The sequence below is a fragment of the Aulostomus chinensis genome, chromosome 10, assembly GCF_037954235.1.
Source record: "Aulostomus chinensis isolate RoL2024-O1b breed Wild chromosome 10, RoL_Achi_v1.0, whole genome shotgun sequence".
Classification (NCBI taxonomy): Eukaryota; Metazoa; Chordata; class Actinopteri; order Syngnathiformes; family Aulostomidae; genus Aulostomus; species Aulostomus chinensis.
The window spans coordinates 929,444-946,977 of NC_141329.1; the positions used below are offsets into that span (position 1 = coordinate 929,444).

At 48.9% G+C, this 17,534-nt stretch overlaps 2 protein-coding genes across 5 annotated transcripts in view; one reads left to right on the forward strand and one right to left on the reverse strand.

Annotated features, from left to right (window-relative positions):
- Positions 1-2,737, forward strand: part of serpinh1b (serpin peptidase inhibitor, clade H (heat shock protein 47), member 1b) — a 3,770-nt gene extending 1,033 nt beyond the window's left edge. For 2 of the 3 annotated variants that reach the window (XM_086215398.1, XM_086215399.1), the window contains 6 exons: positions 355-504; positions 589-781; positions 866-1,136; positions 1,219-1,317; positions 1,400-1,632; positions 1,837-2,737. In XM_086215398.1, the coding sequence (XP_086071524.1) occupies positions 386-504; positions 589-781; positions 866-1,136; positions 1,219-1,317; positions 1,400-1,632; positions 1,837-2,139 (1,218 nt within the window). In that variant the 5' untranslated portion in view covers positions 355-385 and the 3' untranslated portion in view covers positions 2,140-2,737. Of the gene's footprint in view, positions 242-354; positions 505-588; positions 782-865; positions 1,137-1,218; positions 1,318-1,399; positions 1,633-1,836 lie in introns of all 3 variants that reach the window. The other variant, XM_086215400.1, reaches the window with a different exon arrangement.
- A 4,190-nt stretch (positions 2,738-6,927) lies between these two features.
- On the reverse strand, positions 6,928-17,374 carry gucy2f (guanylate cyclase 2F, retinal). Of its 2 annotated transcripts, XM_086215397.1 has the most exons (19): positions 15,854-17,374; positions 13,722-14,020; positions 13,118-13,472; positions 12,841-12,925; positions 12,172-12,268; positions 11,799-11,924; positions 11,501-11,581; positions 11,211-11,387; positions 10,495-10,651; positions 10,246-10,395; positions 9,926-10,074; positions 9,382-9,545; positions 9,083-9,275; positions 8,761-8,935; positions 8,054-8,152; positions 7,890-7,984; positions 7,736-7,821; positions 7,442-7,539; positions 6,943-7,076 (listed from the first exon to the last, which is right to left on the reverse strand). In XM_086215397.1, exons 1-18 carry the CDS (start codon positions 16,584-16,586, stop codon positions 7,467-7,469), a joined length of 3,294 nt encoding a protein of 1,097 aa, XP_086071523.1. In that variant the 5' UTR covers positions 16,587-17,374; the 3' UTR covers positions 6,943-7,076; positions 7,442-7,466. The 2 variants fall into 2 exon arrangements, with proteins under 2 accessions (XP_086071522.1, XP_086071523.1); XM_086215396.1 differs by lacking the exon at positions 7,442-7,539 and having other exon boundaries at positions 6,928-7,076; positions 15,854-17,371.
- Between the last annotated feature and the right edge of the window lie 160 nt (positions 17,375-17,534).

The following is a 17,534-nucleotide window of genomic DNA, read 5'->3' on the forward strand; positions in this document are numbered from 1 at the left end:
ACAGGAAAGGACAAGCAAACGTGTCCTGAGTCTGACGATCTGCTCCATGATCTTGTCGCTCTAGAGAACAGAGGTGTCAATTTTCAGCTGCACAGAGCTTCAGTCTGACTAGATGGCAACTCAGCTGAGTCGAGGCTGCTGACGTGGCGAGGAACATGGCCGCCTCACGCAGACGCCACCTCACCACTAGCAGTGCTACATGTCAAACTTAGTCTCCAGGCCTTTCAACCAAACATTCCTGGTAGTTCAGAGATTTTCACACTCATAGCATCCAGCATACACGTTCTTTGATTGTGTTTGACCAAGACCTGCTACTTTTCCAACCTTGTCCGTTACTTTGCTGCTTTTTTACAGGCTACTTCAGCTGCTTCTGGGGACAAAGAGGATGTGGGTGATGAAGGTCGTTGCTCTTTGTCTGCTTGCCCTTGTGGCCTCTGCAGAGGACAAGAAGCTGAGCAGCCACGCCTCCGCGCTGGCTGACAACAGCGCCAACCTGGCTTTCAGGTATGATGGCACGATAACACAAAGCTGGCTGATACCTGTCGTTCCAAGGTTTTTAGAATAATCCTTCTTGTGCCTGTGGCTCAGCCTCTACCACAACATGGCAAAGGAGAAGGACATAGAGAACATCCTGCTCTCTCCTGTGGTGGTGGCCTCCTCCCTGGGCATGGTGGCTCTGGGAGGCAAAGCCTCCACCGCCTCCCAGGTCAAAGCTGTGCTGAGTGCTGACAAGCTGAAGGACGAGCAACTGCATGCAGGCCTGTCCGAGCTGCTCTCAGAGGTACAACACAGCTTCGGAAAGCTTTTGTCTGGCAATTACTTCCCCCGGAAGAGCGTTTTAATCTTGAACGCTGCTCCTTCACAGGTGAGCAATGCCAAAACCCGCAACACCACCTGGAAAATCAACAACCGCCTCTACGGGCCCAGCTCCGTCTCCTTTGCTGACGAGTTTGTGAAGACCAGCAAAAAGCACTACAACTATGACCATTCCAAAATCAACTTCAGGGACAAGAGAAGCGCGGTGAACTCCATCAACGAGTGGGCTGCCAAGTCCACAGATGGCAAGCTGCCCGAGATCACCAAGGATGTGCAGAACGCAGATGGCGCCATGATCATCAATGCCATGTTCTTTAAGCGTAAGCATGAGTGGAGAATTATTCCACGGCTGGTGACTGTAGTTGATTCATGATCACGATGAGAATATTTCCTCTTCTGCAGCTCACTGGGATGAGAAGTTCTATGAGAAAATGGTGGACAACCGTGGTTTCCTGGTGACCCGCTCGTTCACTGTTGGAATTCCCATGATGCATCGCACAGGTGAGTTTTGCCAAGAAGCTTTAAAACTTTCTTTTATTTTGAAAACATGGTGAGATCTGATTGGTCTGACTGCTCCTCACAGGTCTGTACAACTTCTTTGAGGACACTGAGAACCAGGTCTTTGTGCTGGACATGCCTCTGGGCCAGAAGCAGGCCTCCATGATCCTCATCATGCCGTTCCACCTGGAGTCCCTGGAGCGCCTGGAAAAGCTGCTGACCAGGAAGCAGGTGGAGGCTTGGGTCAGCAAGATGAAGAACACCGCTGTCTCCATCTCCCTCCCGAAAATCTCAGTGGAAGTCAGCCACAACCTGCAGGTAGCTGCCTGATCCACAGTGGTCGGTTCTATAGGTCCTGGGGGTCATGTGGAGACCAGAGCCGCCACAGAGAGGGAGAAAAACAGATTCTGTTGCCACAAGATAGAGTTGCTCCCACAATTGGATTCGTTCATGGAAACAAATTCAATTAGTTATTTATTCTCTGTATATTATTATCTGAAGTCCTTTTTTCGGTCCCTCCAGAAACATCTGGCTGAGCTGGGTCTGACCGAGGCTGTAGACAAAACCAAGGCCGACCTGTCCAACATCTCGGGGAAGAAAGACCTGTACCTCTCCAACGTCTTCCACGCCTCGGCCCTGGAGCTGAGCGTCGATGGAAACCCCTTCGACACCAGCATCTTCGGCACTGAGAAGCTGAGGAACCCCAAGCTCTTCTACGTGGACCACCCCTTCATTTTCCTGGTGAAGGACAGCAAGACCAACTCCATCCTGTACATCGGCAGAGTAGTTCGACCCAAAGGGGACAAGATGCGCGATGAGCTATAATGTCATGATCTGTGTTGGTAGTTTTATTTGTGAACTGCAGTAAACTGTGCGACTGTTATCTCAGCACATTCCATCAGGCAACCGAAGCTTAGACGACAACCTTCCCTCCATAAAGTTCTGTTTTTGACTGAGTGATGATCTCATTCACACCAAAACTCAAACGTGTGCCTTGAGATTCTCACACACAAGCGTCAGTCAACATGCTTACATTAAGTATGGCCTCTGTCTCTCACCGCCTCCTCATGCCAGTATCGGTTCGGCTCTGACCCACGTGTGCTCTCTTGCATTATCTTTAATGTTTAAAGGCAAAAAGGTCCTGGCACCAGCTTGTGTGTCTGTTGCTTCTGCTCCTCCCCTCGTGTTGCCATCGCCTCCTCCTGTTTGCACTGAAACTCGCTCCTGCTGAACTTGCAGTGGAAACGTTGCAAACATTTGCTGCTTGGTTCATGTTCACCTGCCAACCAGACTGTGCCATTTTGTTGCTGTTGGTATTTTCCCCAAACAAAATTGTTGGAATCGTGTGACTATGTCGTGAAATGTTTTTCATTTGTCAATAAAAAAACCTGAAGAAAACTGTGTGTGATCTCCAACTGGTGTCTGACTGGAGACGCCAGCAGAGGAATGTCAGCCCACGTCCAACGACAACAATCTTTCCAGTTGGCTGGAGCACCCACAGTCTTCCTAGGTTGGGAATGTGTGTGTGTGTGTGTGTGCGTGTGTGTGTGTTGGGAGGTTGAACAATGAGTGCCCCTTTCTTATCTGCGACAGACAACTATCCAAAGAATGTGGTGCTTCGCTTGCTGAGCCTCCACTAGTCTGAGATCTAAAGGCCCTGCAGGACGGGAGTGCAGGGTCCTCGTGGAGTCGGCGGCTGAAATAATCACAGTCACATGTTTAAAGGTCCCTCGCAGCTTTCAACATCCACCTACTAAATCTAAATAGCACTGAATAGATATGTTGGGAAATCTCACAATCAAATGATGTTACCTGCCGTAAAGTGGGAAGGGAGCCCCCCTGTGGTGGTCAAGAGAAAAACACAAGAGACATGAAATGAAGCTCAAACAACAAGGAAATTACAAATCAGTAGTTTATAATGTTTTAATGACACGTGTCTGTACATGTGGGACGTTGTGTTGCATTAATAAGATACAAAATACAACAATATCACAGATTCTGACGGACTTTGCTGCTGTTTTGTACATCAAGCATGAATTAAGCAGTGTACCTTCAGCACGAGATCAGGGATTATCTCTAAAAACACATCAGGAAAAGGAGTTCACATCCCGGGATTAACTCAGAGACCCGAGAGGAAATAACCTCGACCGAAAAGCATCTTTACAGCATATTCTCATTCTAACTGTTGAATGAAACCTTTTAACTGCTTTGAGTCAACACTAGATGGCGATGTTTAGCGGTAACACAGAGACGCCACTTACTGCGAGGGACGTGTGTGTGTGTGTGTGTGTGAGAGAGAGAGTGTGAGAGTGAGAGTGAGAGTGTGTGTGTTTACAGGTTTTTTATTGAGAGGAAACAAACAGCAAGAGTGTCAAATTCACAAATTTAGTAAAATCAAATTGATTTACTGTGACATGAACTATGGGCAGAAGAGTGGAGGTCCTTTTAAAAGCTCTCCTAGGAGAGGACTGAAGGACTCCTGTGGTGTCTGAACCCTCTGAACAGTCTTTTATCATAGATTTGTACCATGCTGAGCCTCTGGTATCTTAATTGTTTATTCGCTAAAATGGAGCCTAAATGTCACCTCTGAGCTTCTGCTGTAGGAGAGAATTTAAAGAGGCAAAGATCTTGTTCACGTAGGCTCGTATGGTCCAAGATGGATGATGGAGGGATGATGGAGGGATGGATGATGGAGGGATGATGGAGGGATGATGGTTGGATGATGGATGGATGATGGATGGATGGATGATGGATGGATGAATGATGGAGGGATGAAGGATGATGGAGGGATGATGGATGGATGATGGATGGATGATGGAGGGATGATGGTTGGATGATGGATGGATGATGGATGGATGGATGATGGATGGATGATGGATGGATGAATGATGGAGGGATGAAGGATGATGGAGGGATGATGGATGGATGGATGGATGGATGATGGATGGATGATGGATGGATGGATGATGGAGGGATGATGGATGGATGATGGAGGGATGATGGATGGATGATGGATGGATGATGGAGGGATGATGGATGATGGTTGGATGATGGAGGGATGGATGATGGAGGGATGATGGATGGATGGAGGATGGATGGATGATGGATGGATGATGGATGGATGAATGATGGAGGGATGAAGGATGATGGAGGGATGATGGATGGATGGATGGATGGATGGATGATGGATGGATGATGGAGGGATGGATGATGGAGGGATGATGGAGGGATGGATGATGGAGGGATGATGGAGGGATGATGGTTGGATGATGGATGGATGGAGGATGGATGGATGATGGATGGATGATGGATGGATGAATGATGGAGGGATGAAGGATGATGGAGGGATGATGGATGGATGGATGGATGGATGATGGATGGATGATGGATGGATGGATGATGGAGGGATGATGGATGATGGATGGATGATGGAGGGATGATGGATGGATGATGGAGGGATGATGGATGGATGATGGAGGGATGATGGATGATGGTTGGATGATGGAGGGATGGATGATGGAGGGATGATGGAGGGATGATGGTTGGATGATGGATGGATGATGGATGGATGGATGATGGATGGATGATGGGGGATGATGGATGGATGGATGATGGATGGATGATGGATGGATGAATGATGGAGGGATGAAGGATGATGGAGGGATGATGGATGGATGGATGGATGGATGATGGAGGGATGATGGATGGATGATGGAGGGATGATGGATGGATGATGGAGGGATGATGGATGATGGTTGGATGATGGAGGGATGATGGATGATGGATGGATGGATGATGGATGGATGATGGAGGGATGATGGATGATGGATGGATGAATGATGGAGGGATGATGGAGGGATGATGGATGATGGAGGGATGATGGATGGATGATGGAGGGATGATGGATGGATGGATGGATGAATGATGGAGGGATGGATGGATGATGGATGGATGATGGAGGGATGGATGGATGAATGATGGATGATGGATGGATGATGGAGGGATGATGGATGTATGGATGGATGATGGATGGATGATGGAGGGATGATGGATGGATGGATGATGGATGGATGAATGATGGAGGGATGATGGATGAGGGATGGATGATGGAGGGATGATGGAGGGATGATGGAGGGATGGATGGATGATGGATGGATGATGGAGGGATGGATGGATGAATGATGGATGATGGATGGATGATGGATGGATGATGGAGGGATGATGGATGATGGAGGGATGATGGATGGATGATGGATGGATGATGGATGGATGAATGATGGAGGGATGATGGATGAGGGATGGATGATGGAGGGATGATGGAGGGATGATGGAGGGATGGATGGATGATGGATGGATGATGGAGGGATGGATGGATGAATGATGGATGATGGATGGATGATGGATGGATGATGGAGGGATGATGGATGATGGAGGGATGATGGATGGATGATGGATGGATGATGGATGGATGGATGATGGAGGGATGATGCATGGGTGGATGTCAGTTGTTTATATGCCAACAGCAGTGTTCGCCTCCATCTTTGGAGCTCATGTTAACTCTCAGCCGCTAACTAAGAAGCTAACAGGACAAACTAGAAAACAGACAAACATTCACAACATTTCATTTGGAAACGTTTGGGGCTTTCAATCTTCCTCTGGTTGAGCTTCCTGTTCCCCTGAAATAGGTGACCACTCAGTGGCCAGTGAGCGCAGCAAGGAGGGACATGCCGGCCCCAGGGACACGCTGGCTGCAGGGACACGCTGGCTGTAGGGACACACTGGCCCCTGGGACACGCTGGCTGCAGGGACACACTGGCAGCATGGCTCAGGGGTAGAGTGGCCGTCTAGCAACCAAAGGGTCGCTGGTTCGATCCCCAACCCCGGTGACCATGTCCAAGTGTCCTTGAGCAAGATACTGAACCCATAGTTGCTCCTGATGAGCAGGTTGGCGCCTTGCATGGCAGCTCCACCATCAGTGAGTGAACGGGTGAATGAGACGAGACTGTGAAGAGCTTGGAGTGCTGCTGAGGTAAATGGAGAGTCCATTTACCATTTACTGGCCCCAGGGACATGCTGGCTGCAGGGACACGCTGGCTGCAGGGACACGCTGGCTGCAGGGACACGCTGGCCCCTGGGACATGCTGGCTGCAGGGACACGCTGGCTGCAGGGACACGCTGGCCCCTGGGACATGCTGGCTGCAGGGACACACTGGCTGTAGGGACACACTGGCCCCTGGAACACGCTGGCTGCAGGGAGACGCTGGCTGCAGGGACACACTGGCCCCTGGGACACACTGGCCGCAGGGACATGATGGCCGCAGGGACACGCTGGCCGCAGGGACATGACGGCTGCAGGGACACGCTGGCTGCAGGGACATGACGGCCACAGGGACACGCTGGCTGCAGGGACATGACGGCCACAGGGACACGCTGGCCGCAGCTGCCCAGTGCGTGGCGGCGGGCCTGGCGGTAACTCTCATTACATTAGCAGCGTCATGTTCTGCTGTGTCGGCTGCAGGCAGATTAGCCAGTCGATGCACAATCCTCTTAAAGAAGTCTGCTTTAAGCCGCGGCGAGCGGCTGGCCGGTGTTCTCGGTCCCTTTGTCCCCTCTCTCAGTCTCTAGCTGTCTCTGGATGTCTCCTCCTTCCTCCACTCTTTCACACCTTTCCTCTCATTCAGATTTTGGGTTTTTCCACCTGCCTCCTGGCTTTACGAAAAAGGGCCTTGATCTCGTCTGTCACCATCTCCTGCCAGTTGTCCCTGATAGAGACACGGATGACAGTTATTCTTCTGTTCTGTGATTTTTAAGACAAATATCTTTGTTTAAAACATGAAAAAAAACAATGGACGCAAACCACCAAGCAGACAAAACTGAAACGCTGCCACGAACAGACCAAAATAATGTGACATGAAAGTGAATTCACCAAACAAAGAGAGCTTTCCCAAATCTGCTTAAGGAGAGTTGATAAGATCAAGAGATTAATGAGGCTAGTAGATCACAGCGCAATCGATAGGATTTAGAGATCAATGAGAGGAAATGTGTGTGTGTGTGTGTGTGTGTGTGTGTGTGTGTGTGTCACAGCAAACACTGACAACACAACAGCAGCTGGCATGCAGGTGGATACCTCCTCTGGGTTCGCACTAAAGAGCTCAAGCCTTTTTCTCAGCTTTCTTTCTCCTGTACGCTGCTATATCCTCAGGGTTCAGCCCGTGATTGTCTTCCCTGAAGTAACACGTGGACAGTTTACATGAGTCCAAAGTGACTGACGATAATTAGCAATGAAATCTGAGAAGATGTCTGGGAAACCTGCTAGCAATGACTTTGGCACACTTGTACATAGAAACAGACTGTATATAGTATCATTTTTTTGATAGAGACAGTACGAGTACGACCGTACGGCCGAGAGCTGGGGTCTCACCCTGGCTTGATCTCTGGTGGCTTTGGCAAAGGCTTTGTGAAGTCAGTTTTCCCCACGAGCCAGTACGTCTCCTCGATGCCTTTACCCTAGAAAAACCAACATGTTTAACACATCTGCAAATGAGAGTCAATCCAGACCGGCGAGCTGACATTACCTTCAGCTCTGTCTTGCCCCTGACTTCTATTTTATAACCCTCGTTGAGAGAATGGAGGATCTTCACAGTGCTCACGTTCACATGGATCCTATAAGCTGAGCCGAGAGAAAAGACGTCAGACCTCAAGAAACCACAAAGCCCTAAAACCACTGTGTGAGACTCACGCAGCCCGGTGGATTCCATTCGAGAGGCAGTGTTGACGGTGTCTCCAAAAAGGCAGTACCGAGGCATGGTCAGGCCGACCACCCCGGCAACACAGGGCCCTGGAGACACACACAAACCTGGTGAGTCTAAGACACGTCTGGGATCAGGCCCTGACTCACCTGACGCTCGCTCCGCTGGCGTCAAGGCTCTGAGATCATCGTGGAATTCCAAAAAGCTGCCTTGACATTAAAAATCCCTACTGGTTGGTAAACTCGTCGAACCTGATTATGTTCTAATGTGATAATTTACATTGCGATAACATGGAACTCATGTTTGAGTGATGAGCAGTGAGGAGGAGGGATAACTGGAATATCCCACCTTGATGTGCTCGTCTTCATGCTTAGTGTGAGGTGTGTTTTTTAGCCCAACAGGAAGTGGTCATGTCAGGGATGAGGTGTGTTTTTTAGCCCAACAGGAAGTGGTCATGTCAGGGATGAGGTGTGTTTTTTAGCCCAACAGGAAGTGGTCATGTCAGGGATGAGGTGTGTTTTTTAGCCCAACAGGAAGTGGTCATGTCAGGGATGAGGTGTGTTTTTTAGCCCAACAGGAAGTGGTCCTATCAAAGTATGGGGGTGACTTGTTTGAACCCAACTGAGCAAAACGCAAGCAGTTCCAGTTCCAACTGGAGGTAACCGAGCGACCTCAAATGCAGCTTTGCACGACTCACCTGAGTGGATTCCAATGCGTATCCTGACAGGAACGTCCGGCATGTGCCGCATGCGGAAGGTTCCCACAGCGCTGAGGATGTTCAGGGACATGCTGGCGATCTCAGCAGCGTGCTTGTTGCCATTTCTCTTGGGCAGACCGGACGCCACCATGTAGGCGTCTCCGATGGTTTCTACCTAGATAACGTCCACATATTTAGTTTTGGCAAATGTAAAGCTCTTAAAACTGAGCATGTACTTTCACTACTGAGCGTGTACTTTCACTACTGAGCGTGTACTTTCACTACTGAGCGTGTACTTTCACTACTGAGCGTGCTCTCTGACCTTGTAGACGTCGTGGTTGCAGAGAACGGCATCAAACAGTGTGTAGAGGTCATTAAGAAGGTCAACCACCTCGATGGGGTCACTGAGCGAAGAGATCGTAGTAAAACCCACGATGTCACTAAAGTAGATTGTCACCTGGTCAAAGTACTCAGGCTCCACAGTGGCGCCGGTCTTCAGGGCCTCGGCCACAGACCTAAGGTACAGACGAGACTCAGACAACCAGACACGCATGTGTGTGTGTGTGTGTGTGTGTGTGTGTGTGTGTGTGTGTGTGTGTGTGTGTGTGTGTGCTGGCTCACGGTGGAAGCATCTCGGACAGCAGTTTCTCTGTTCTCTGCTTCTCCACCTCCAGCTCCTCGGTTCTCTCCCTGATGAGGTCCTCCAGGTTGGAGCTGTACTGCTCCAGCATCCTCAGCATGGAGTCAATGATGTTGGTCTTCTTGCCCTTGTTGATGATCTTGAACTGATCGTGAACAAATAAAGAGCAATTAATTTAGTTCATAACAAGAAGTGTTTCTGAGAAGGCTGAAAAAGAGATTGTTGTCGTTTAGTATCTCAGGAACACTTTGCAATAAGGGCACAATAATAATGGCTAGTTAGAGCTTAGTTAACCATGAGTAATGTTTAGTCAAAGGTTAGTTAACAGCTGACGAACGAGTCCAGCAGTCATTTACTGATGGTGTTAGAAGATGTGTGGAGGTGCTCCACATTCACGAGTCCCAAAGAGAAGCAGCAGTTATGAATGCACGACTACGGTACCCTGACACCAGCATCACCAGTGACTTCAGTGCGCCTCGTAGTTGCTGACATAACTTTACAACAAATCTAGAAGAAGACACAAACCCTGTCAAAGATCTCTTCAAAGGTCGGCCTGCGGTCGGGCAGTTCGCTCCAGCACTGCTTCATGAGCTGGATACACTCCAGAGGTGCCTGGTCTGGGGCCACGGTGGGCCGGCACATGGGAGGAGGCTTCTTCACCTTTCGGATGATCTCTGATAAGGAGACCGAGGAGGTGCGACTGGTGAATCCAACAAGCTAGCAGCTTTGTTGCATGTCAGAACACTCAGAGAGGAGAGAAATGTTCCCACTGTCTCCTGTGTGCATGATAGCTTGGGAACCGGTAGATAACAAACAAGACACACCTGTTCAGATACCATACGTACCCTCAGGTGTGAGACCCAGCATGCAGTACGGTGGTCCGCGGACCACCACCTCCTGGAGGATGATAGAAAAGCTGTACACGTCTCCTTTGGTGGTGCCTTTACGAGAGTTTGCAACATCTCTCAGGAACTCTGGAGCCGTCCAGAACAGATCTGAGGGAAGAACTACTGACGTCAATAAAGAGATACGTGTACCTGGACCAGGTAGCTTCAGGTGTGCACAGTAACGAGCAGTATTATCAGCCTGACTACCTTCAGGTGGAGGCTCTTCTACAGGAGCTTTCTGAGACTCCAGCAGCTCATTGAAGCCATAGTCGGTAATCTTGAGGACAAAACGCCCGTCAACCACACAGTTCCGGGACTTCAGCCGGCCATGGGCAAAGTCCCTGTGATGGAGGTATTTCATACCCTGGAAGCAAAAACGGACGGCCCAGGTCAAAGGTCATTTGAACACATTCAACAAGAGGTTTCAACCACATCACATTCATTCATTCATTGACTCATCTCCCTTTGCTGGGTGAGACTTTCTTCACCTGTGTAGAAGCACTGGGGATTCCTGGGGTCGAGCTTTGTGACTACAACGTGACTGACGGATGCAGGTTACAGAGCCGCCACGATACACACAAGCGTTGAGCTCCAGGCCCACTGGGCCGGAGGAGCATGCAAGCCTCACCGTGAGGGTCCTTCTGGCACGTTTGATGGTTTCTTGCTGCAACAATTCTTCCCAAACTCAAAAGGATCTTTATGTGACTGGAAATAAGATCCAAAAGACAACGTGGCCTGTTGACAGGGGAGGAGTCTTGCTAAAAAGGTTCCACTTCAAATCTGCACTGTCAAACTAGAAAGGACCATTTTTCTGGCTCAGTTGTTCTGTTTGACCTGAAACCTTCAACCTCTGGGTCTCTACCCTCTACAATCAGGAAGGTGCTCGCACCCCCAGTGGCTATGCTCGCACTGCTAACATTTACCTTGATGAGGTCAAGTACAAGTGAGGACTTGAACATCCAGTCCAGTTTAACGTCCTCGTTCCTCAGCAGGTCCTGCAGACTCCCTCGGGAGCAGTGTTCCGTCACCACGGCGAACATGGAGCAGTCGGAGAAGAAGCCCAGGAAGGGATTCACATTCTCGTGCCTCAGGTCCTTCATCTGGAAGACAAGATGAGCGAACTGATGGAGGAAAGCGGCATGTGTTTCCTGATTGGACTTTTCACAAACCACTAAATTTGATTGATCAGGCCAACAAAGACACATGGTTCTACCTTGGTGAAAATCTTGGTGGTGCTCTGCTTCACCTCCCTGAACTGTCCCTCCTCAAACTTCTTCAGCCAGACCCAGTCTCCCTGGAGGACAGGGCCAGGTGATATTCAGCCAAAAACACTTCAACAAGATTTCCCTGTCACCATCATTGGTGGTCGAGGGTTTTATAAGTGCAGCAGATCTGATGGAGAGCTCCAGAACATTCCACTAGCTGGCCTCCATGATGCTCCGGGTAGAAAGAGGGTCTTTGATATGACAGTGTAGCTGTCAGAGACTATGAGAGCTGCGGGCGGCACCCACCTCGTACACAGCCACGTTGGTGGTCTCATGCGTGGCTGTCTGCATGCTGTTCACTGACTGAGAGCGGTCAGCAGATTTCTCCTCCAGAGCACTTTTAGACTCGCTCAGATCTTCTAAAGTGATTTTCTTAACACAAAATATAAGAAGAGTCGTGCAGATTTAGAACATGCAAAGTGGAATTACATATCAAAGAAAATACACTTAACATGAGCATCTTGACCAAGTTTTGAAAGGATTTTCTAGCTGATATAATTCTCCTGTGCTTCAAAACACACACACACACAGACACACACACACATATATACAGTACTGTATATATGTGTGTGTGTGTGTGTGTGTGTGTGGAATAGCACACGTGCTGCTGTTAGTGTACCTTCTTGCTAAGCTGAGGGTTGATGAAGGTGAGGTCCTCTAAGGTCAGCAGGATCCGATTGGGACCTTTGACCAGCTGGATCTGTTGGAGCCTCCTCCTGCCAGTCACAGTCACAAAATATAAGCAGTTCCCTTCAGCCAGTGGCAGTTGGTTTACCTCAGAGATCACCTGAGATTATGACCAAAGAAACTTATCCTCGAATGATAAAAACCTTGTATCCTATAAATCAAACTCGCCGTGACCACGTCACAAAAAAGCCCTGCTTGAGTTTTAATAATCACTTTACTGTAGATTTCTCTGAGACCTCTAAGTTTCTCCTGCCTGTTTAAGATCACGGTTTCTCCAGTTGACGTCCATTCATCAAATGTTCTTATGCACAAATTTGTTGTGAGACTTTTCGGGACTTTTTCAGCCCTCAATTTAGTCTTACAGGCAGGAGGCAAATCGGGACGTTTATTTCTAACTCTGACATCTTTTGTACCTCCCACAACTGACAATCATCCAGAGTTGCAACAACCTTAATGCCATGAGAACATTTCACAAAACTGTCTGTGTTCTCCTAGAAAAGCGGTTCGCTTCCTTTGTTTTACAGAGTTTGATGAACGTGTATTTTGAAGATGAGAACGATGGAGGAGAGGTAACACGCGTGTTATCTGTCACAGACTGTACCTGATGTAAAGGCTGACAGCGAGACCTGCGACAGCAAGACAGAAGATGACAGCAAACACCACGATGATGTAGGTGACCTCCACACCTGGAGACGACAACAGGTGACAAAAACGAAGTACAACACATAAAATTGAAGAACTGAAGAAACCAAGTAACTCACATGAACACACAGAAACACACAAACACACACAGGAATACAATGAACACACACGAACACACATGAACATACACATGAACACACACACACGCGCGCGCACACACAACCACAGGTTCGTACCTCCTGAGCAGACGGCTGACTTCTCAAACCAGCAGCTGGAATCTGACGGCGGAGGAGATCCTCCTGGAAAGTTGATGGATCTCCCGGCAAAACGAAGCACCCCAGCTGTGAGGTCGACCAGGTATGTCGGGTACAGCCGCCCCCCGGTGTTGTCAGTGTCCAAGATGACGTAACCGGTTTTGACGTTGCCCCCGGTGGTCACCAGGATCTTCTGGTTGAAGCCAGGGAAGGTTGTGTTCTTGGTGAAGTAGGCCAAGTTGGAGCCCGACAGCGTCATTCCAGCCCTGCGGGCGTTGTGAATGGACTTGGCCAGCAGGTAGATGCTGTTGTATATGGTGCCAAACAGTGGGTTGACCTGTGAGACGTGACATGGGTGCAGAGGAGAATACGATAAGATAAACCTTTGTTCGTCCCTCAGTGGGGAAATGGGAGAAGAGCACACGAAGGGTTTCAGCACTGGTCAAACATTTCTGGTTTGATAAGCTTCATATAATGAGCAACAAGGACTCGCCACATACGGGGATCCCAGTGATCGCTAACGTGTACATTCATATGAGCAGAGAGGTTTTTATTTCCCCAGCTGCAGTAGCTGGACCAGTCCTACCTGCTCTGGAGGTACAGGTAGGGTCACTCCCTCGCTCATCTTGGCTGCAGCGTACGCCTCGTTGAAGGACAGAGGCTCAGACGCCATGGTGACAGTGAGAACCGCATCGTAAGCCTCCCTCAGCCTGCTGTTATTCCGTAGAGGAAAGTAGGAGACAGAGTAGGGAAGGCTGTAGTGGAGCGTGTCATAGGGCAGGAACACAAGCCTCCCTGACGTCAGACCCATCTGCTGGGCTTTGAGGAGGAATGTGGCCTGCTGCTCGCCACCGACCAGGACAGAGTGCATGCACATGATGATGACTGAAACACACACAAACATACACACAGACACACACACACGAAGGATGTGAAAAGTGTTGTCATCTAGTTCCTCTGGTGGAGCTGAACCCAAACCTCAGAAAGTCTTGCAAACGTTCAACATCTCGAGGCATGCTAACAAAAACAACAACACAAACAACACTGACAACACAAACAACAACACTACGACAACAACAACAACACTGACAACAACACTAACAACATTAACAACACTGACAACAACACTAACAACAACACCAACAACACTAACAACAACACTAACAACACAAACAACAACATTAACAACAACACTAACAACAACACTAACAACACAAACAACAACATTAACAACACTGACAACACTAACAACACAAACAACAACATTAACAACACTTACAACACTAACAACACAAACAACAACACAAACAACAACACTAACACAAACAACAACACTAACAACACAAACAACAACATTAACAACAACATAAACAACACTGACAACACTGACAACAACACTAACAACACAAACAACAACACTAACAACACAAACAACACTGACAACAACACTGACAACACTGACAACAACACCAACAACAACACTAACAACAACACTAACAACACAAACAACAACATTAACAACACTGACAACACTAACAACAACATTAACAACAACACTATACAACACTAACAACAACACAAACAACAACACTAACACAAACAACAACATTAATAACAACACAAACAACAACATTAACAACAACACTAACAACACAAACAACAACATTAAAAACACTGACAACACTAACAACACAAACAACAACATTAACAACAACACTAAACAACACTAACAACAACACTAACAACACTAACAACAACACTAACAACAACATTAACAACAACACCAACAACAACACTAACACAAACAACAACATTAACAACAACATAAACAACAACATATACAACAACACTGACAACAACACAAACAACAACACTAACAACACAAACAACACTAACAACAACACCAACAACAACACTAACAACAACACTGACAACAACACGAACAACAACACTAACAACAACACCGACAACAACACTAACAACAACACTGACAACAACACTAACAACACAAACAACAACACTAACAACACAAACAACACTAACAACAACACCAACAACAACACTAACAACAACACCAACAACAACACTAACAACAACACTGACAACAACACTAACAACACAAACAACAACACTAACAACACAAACAACACTAACAACAACACCAACAACAACACTAACAACAACACCAACAACACTAACAACAACACTGACAACAACACTAACAACAGGGCCGCGTAACTCTTTGTGGTCCTGGAGTCAATGGGTTCCACTGCCTGGACTTTGGCTGTTGTGCTGCATCTGCAGACCGGTTCTGCTCAGATACACGTGGAAGGTCTTTGCCAATACAGATATTTAGAATAAAATTTGGACGATAACTCAATCATATTCATCTTTTTAAAAGTTTTGTTTAAGTTGTTACCCATTCCTTTTTGTATGAAGGAAATAAATAAATCAAAAAGAACTGGTTCAAAGTAATCCAGCACTTTATTAGATCATCAGAGAACGTTTACCAGGGAATGCGACCTTTGTCCACAGAAAACAAGATCCGCCTCAGGAATACAACTTCTTCAGATCTCTGTCAGTCTGCTTCACAACCCTCAGCGCCACAAGAATCCCTGCCATTGGCTGACCAGAGGTCAGTGAAAGGCCTGATTCAAATATTCTGAGAGACATTGGATTCCTGCTCCTTCACTCCTGCTGGCATGTCGTCACACTGACCTTTGACCTCTGCTGCTGCCTGGATCTTCCTCAGCGTCCTCTCCGTGTCCGTCTCGTTCATCCCCACAGATGCAACCAGGCCAACGAGAAGACCCTGATTCCTCAGCGCCGCCGCCACCCTCCCCGCCGTGTCCACCCAGATGTCCTCGCTGGACGACACCACCGCCACCTTGGCCCACCTGAAGTGCTTCAAGACCATGAACAAAACCTCGGATGGGAACGGAACCGTTCTGGAAAACGTCGGGTATCCCGTGACGCGGTCCAGTTCAAAGTTCACACAGCTGTGCGAGAAGATGGCCTTGTCCCAGTTCTTGGCCAATAGGGCGGCGGCGGTGCAGTATCCAGGGTTGGTGGGACCCACAAAGGCGTCAGCCATCCTCTCCGAGTAGATGAAGGCCGTCAGGGCCTTGGACGTCTCGCATGGCTCCTGCAGGATAATGAAGTCCACTGTTAGGCCCAGATCCAGACTGCGGTCCCCGTTGATCCGGCTCACAGCGAGCCGTGCGGCCGAGGCCGGCAGGGCCCTGTAGAAAACTGGGTCGCAGTTCCAGGGCCCCAGGACCCCGACTTTGAATATTAAGCAGCGCACGCAACAAGGGAACGTCAGGACCCCTAGAAGGGTCCAGAACAGGAAACTGTAGAAGGGGGGCGTTGTCCAGGCCGGCCTGCACCTGACGAGGGACCCGCAGGGATAGGTGGGCTCCCACAGCCCCCCGCGGATGATGTGCTGCATTGTCCTTCCGGTAAGTTGCTGGTTCACCAGAGAATGATCACTGCCTGTGGGCAGAGACACAGAGGAACCGTCACTGTGCACGGAGGGACCGGAACGGTGGAGCCGAGGCGACACTCACCATCTCAGCGGGACCATCAGGACAAGTTCAGGGTCCAAAGCCTCATCTCGCCATCCCCGACACCTGAACACTCACCCCGAGCATCCGCGTAGGAAACGCAGCCGAGTCATTGTGCGAGGAGGACGGGCTGGAGGAGTCAGACCCGGAGAGACCACTTCAGCACCCCGGAGAGCTACTGAAGCCCCGCAGCCCGCAGCGCCGCACCGGCCGCCCCGCACACGCGCGGCATGCTGGGACTGAGGAATCCAGGTAGAGTAAACACAACACCTCGTCCAATAAGAGCCGTCTTCAACGGAGAAATTCAATTCAGCTACCGCGGACGGAAACTACCTGGCTGTACCATCAGCGCGGGAGGCCAGCGACGGTCGCAGGCCCTTCAATCAAATCCTCCAAAGTGACCGGCGGCCAAACGAAGGTGTTACCTCACTAATCCATCTTCAGTGAGACGCAATCTAAGAGGATTGACAGCAGGCCGGTCTCCAGGAGCCCTGGCAGCATGCAGGCCCTCCCAGCAGCTCCCATTTCCCTCTGGGACTGGAGTCACATTCGATTTCTTCGCTTCGATACCAGAGCTGAGACCTCATCTGTATTTTCTGATGTCACCGTCGTACTGTTGCCCCGGAGATCCTTTTACTGACACACCTGAACTGCGCTTTAATTGGTACGACATGCTAACAGAACAGCAAGTCCCACAGATTAAATAAATTTGAACCCTGGTGGAGACGCAGTAATTAAAGATAACGAAGGACTCTCCCTGCAGCTCCCCTGAGTTCCCCTGCGTTTCGCCTGCGTCAGGCCTTTCAGCTGTTAGTGAGTGCAGCGGCAGCAGG

Bases quoted from the DNA above. Each gene is read 5' to 3' on its own strand.
- gucy2f (XM_086215396.1), bottom strand. From the start codon at position 16,586: ATGCAGCACATCATCCGCGGGGGGCTGTGGGAGCCCACCTATCCCTGC. The intron at 10,652-11,210 runs GTAAATGTTAGC...TTTTGCTTCCAG, and splicing joins TTGTACTTGACCTCATCAAG to GGTATGAAATACCTCCATCA. The intron at 7,822-7,889 runs GTAATGTCAGCT...TGGTTTTTCTAG, and splicing joins GGGGCAAGACAGAGCTGAAG to GGTAAAGGCATCGAGGAGAC.